The 2,907-nt window shown below is 43.0% G+C and overlaps 1 protein-coding gene across 1 annotated transcript; it reads right to left on the reverse strand.

Moving 5' to 3' along the window:
* Positions 1-619: 619 nt before the first annotated feature.
* Positions 620-2,380, reverse strand: LOC117787940 (putative polypeptide N-acetylgalactosaminyltransferase 12). The gene is made up of 2 exons (XM_034626578.1): positions 1,316-2,380; positions 620-1,258 (listed from the first exon to the last, which is right to left on the reverse strand). Exons 1-2 carry the CDS (start codon positions 2,231-2,233, stop codon positions 650-652), a joined length of 1,527 nt encoding a protein of 508 aa, XP_034482469.1. The 5' UTR covers positions 2,234-2,380; the 3' UTR covers positions 620-649.
* Positions 2,381-2,907: the final 527 nt, after the last annotated feature.

The following is a 2,907-nucleotide window of genomic DNA, read 5'->3' on the forward strand; positions in this document are numbered from 1 at the left end:
ACGAGGAACCTGATAAGTAAAATACTCATACAAAACGGTAGCCGATGAGGCCCGCAACCCAATGCAATGCCTAGACTCCGGACAAGTGCCTGCCCTGCCCTGCCCTTCTCAGCCTCAAAAATGCTGCATCACCATCGATTTCAGCTGCTGCATTGGCATTTTAACAAACTCTAAACGGACATAGCACATATCAACTTTTAAGAATATTATGTAAGATAATTGACTAGCCGTCAGAGTTAATAAATAAATTTTAAACTATTTCAATATTTAGAAAATAGTTTTGAAGAATTTTCCTTTATTTTAAAATTAAAATACTGCTGCAGACAAAAATTCACAAAGAGCATAGCATACTTTTAGTTGCTTAACGATCAGTGTCTTGACTATCGGTAAGCAGAGTTATGTACCTCAGTGTTGTAAAAAAATGTAGCATACTTTTAGTTGGCATTAGATAAATGAACTATTAGTGCGGTTTGAAAATTGGATATTAGACAAAAGATGGTGCTGTATGCTGTCAGCAGTATAGCAAAGATATGCACCTGAAGTGATGTGATTAAAAGTGTAGCCTACTTTTAGCTGGCAACCGATCAGCTTCTCTCTTCTGTCGCCTAGTTTTTAATTTATTAATACAATTTTAATTTAAATTATAAAATTATATTTGTAAAGGTCCCTGGCTTAAGCTGTTTATATGCTCAAAGAACCACATTTGTTGGCTATTAATAGAGTTGCACGTCCTTACCATTAGTTGCATCTGAGCCCCAAATTCCAAGCAGTGGGTATTACTAACCAAACAATTGTCGTGTATGTCAAAGTGCCATTTTTGACGACCCCCAAGAGTATGACACGGATTCAGGGCCAGCACTTGATTGGGTTGCACCTCAACACAGTAATTGTCGCCCAGTCGCAGATCGTTCATGTAGGTAAGTGTCCAGTTTTGAGTTGCATGCAGGAGGGGTTCACAGGCCTCCAGGGTAATGAGACGGGTGGTCAAGTAGCCCGTCAGACAGTGACTGGGCAGTTGAATAGGACGCAGAGTGCCGTTGGCAAAGTCAATGAGAGGCTGCAAGGGAAAATGGTGCAACAAATCGGTTGCCACATGCTCCAAATACCAATCGAAGGACTCGAAATGGACTTTCTCAAAAGTGCCGTTCACTTCGGAAACGTTGCCAATGTGAGCTTGCTGGATTTGTGGCTGGTATTGATAGACCACAGACTTGTACTTGGGCACATTTAACCAGGTTTCCACCAGGCGCTTACAGCTCTAGGAATGACAAGCTATGAGTTAAATCTCCTTATTACAATTTGAGGATATGCTTACGCTAAAATGCTGCTCGGCAAATTGATTGAGATTCCCATAGCGCTGCATGTAGTTGAGATCGCTGGGCTGAAGATGCCCCACACGGGAGCAGGGCACTTGGAGGATGCGATTGTTAGATCGCCAGATCTTGAAGCTCAGCTCCAACTCAAAGGCAGCAGGTGAATTCAGTTCCATATCGAAATGCGCTATATAATTGAACCATTCTGCATCAATGGCAAAAACCGGAGTGTGTAGCACAGGCGTGGCAAAGGGGTGTGGCAACTCCTTCAGTTGGTGCCACAGCAGCGGCACCTCACGCCGCCTCAAGGTCCAGTCGAAGAGGCTGCGTCGCTCCACAGTACGCACATAGTTCAGCGTCTGTTCATCCAGCAGATCCAGCTGCGGACACGCGACTGAGTAGGGATCTGTGATAATCACTTCCAGCAGTGGCTCCAGCCAACCCTCGTTGACCTCCACGTGCGCGTCCAGAAAGACGAGTATTTCGAACTCGGACATGCTCGCGGCAAATCTGCGAGCTCTCACCAAGCCCATCTGCTCTTCCATATGAAAGATTTTTGCTGAGCTGCGGATATGTTGCCACACATACGCATCGAAGGCATGCCTGGATAGCTCCTCTGTCCAGATTCCCATATCGCTGTTATCGTTTATCACCAGAAGCTCACCAACAAACTCCGGGTCTGTTCTGTCCCGCAAACTGTGCAGCGTTCTCAGCAACATTGCCAGCTGCTCGTTCCGAAAGATCACAATTAGGGACACGCCAGGCTCCCCCTGCATCACATGCTCATAGCTGATATTCAGGCAGCGTCTATCTCGCACATCCGGCAACTCCCGCCGCAGTGGAATCCGCTCAGCCAACCAGGCATTGTAACCAAATTCCAACCAGCGTCTGGTATACGCTACAATGTCATCCACTGCCATCGTTTGCGAGTGGTGCTGTGGTTCCACAATGCCATCCCAGTTGCTTAGTTGGTGGTGCAAGGACCAAAGCAACAAACCCGCTACGAGAATGGCAAATAGCCTCAACTGAAGACGGCAGTGCCTCCTTGGCTTTCGACCAATGCCAGTCGGTCTCCACTGAATGCGTGGAAGATGCATTAGAACACAAGTTTAACTAGATGCTTAAATGTCGACTGAAGATTCCAGCCGACACTCGAGTCAAGTAATTGTTACATTTCACGGCTAATTGAGGCGTATAAATTGCAATTTTAATGAATATAACCCAACAAACCACTTAAAATGAAGACTTATAAATTGAGTTTACTAAATAGTGAATTATATTTTATAATATATTAAGATTAACTTGTATTGTAGTCAAGAAAACTAAAACTTGGAGTTTCCAGCTCGTATAGATAAATAGATAGATAGTAGCTAAACTTCTATTTAATCTCATCAAGTATAATTATTCTTAATGCCCAAGAAAGAGTATGATTTTTAGAAATAAGTAAAAGATAAATTAATATATGTTTATAATTAAACAAATAAAGACTAATTGACAAAAGCGTATATATTGCCTTGGGCGATTAATGTGAATTATTTGAACTGCTAAATAGCAAATGAACATCAAAAATTGACAGTTGTTAGTTAAGCAAATG

This window comes from Drosophila innubila, assembly GCF_004354385.1.
Source record: "Drosophila innubila isolate TH190305 chromosome 3L unlocalized genomic scaffold, UK_Dinn_1.0 0_D_3L, whole genome shotgun sequence".
NCBI lineage: Eukaryota > Metazoa > Arthropoda > Insecta > Diptera > Drosophilidae > Drosophila > Drosophila innubila.

Bases quoted from the DNA above. Each gene is read 5' to 3' on its own strand.
- LOC117787940 (XM_034626578.1), bottom strand. From the start codon at position 2,233: ATGGCAGTGGATGACATTGTAGCGTATACCAGACGCTGGTTGGAATTT. The intron at 1,259-1,315 runs GTAAGCATATCC...TGTCATTCCTAG, and splicing joins TTGCCGAGCAGCATTTTAGC to AGCTGTAAGCGCCTGGTGGA.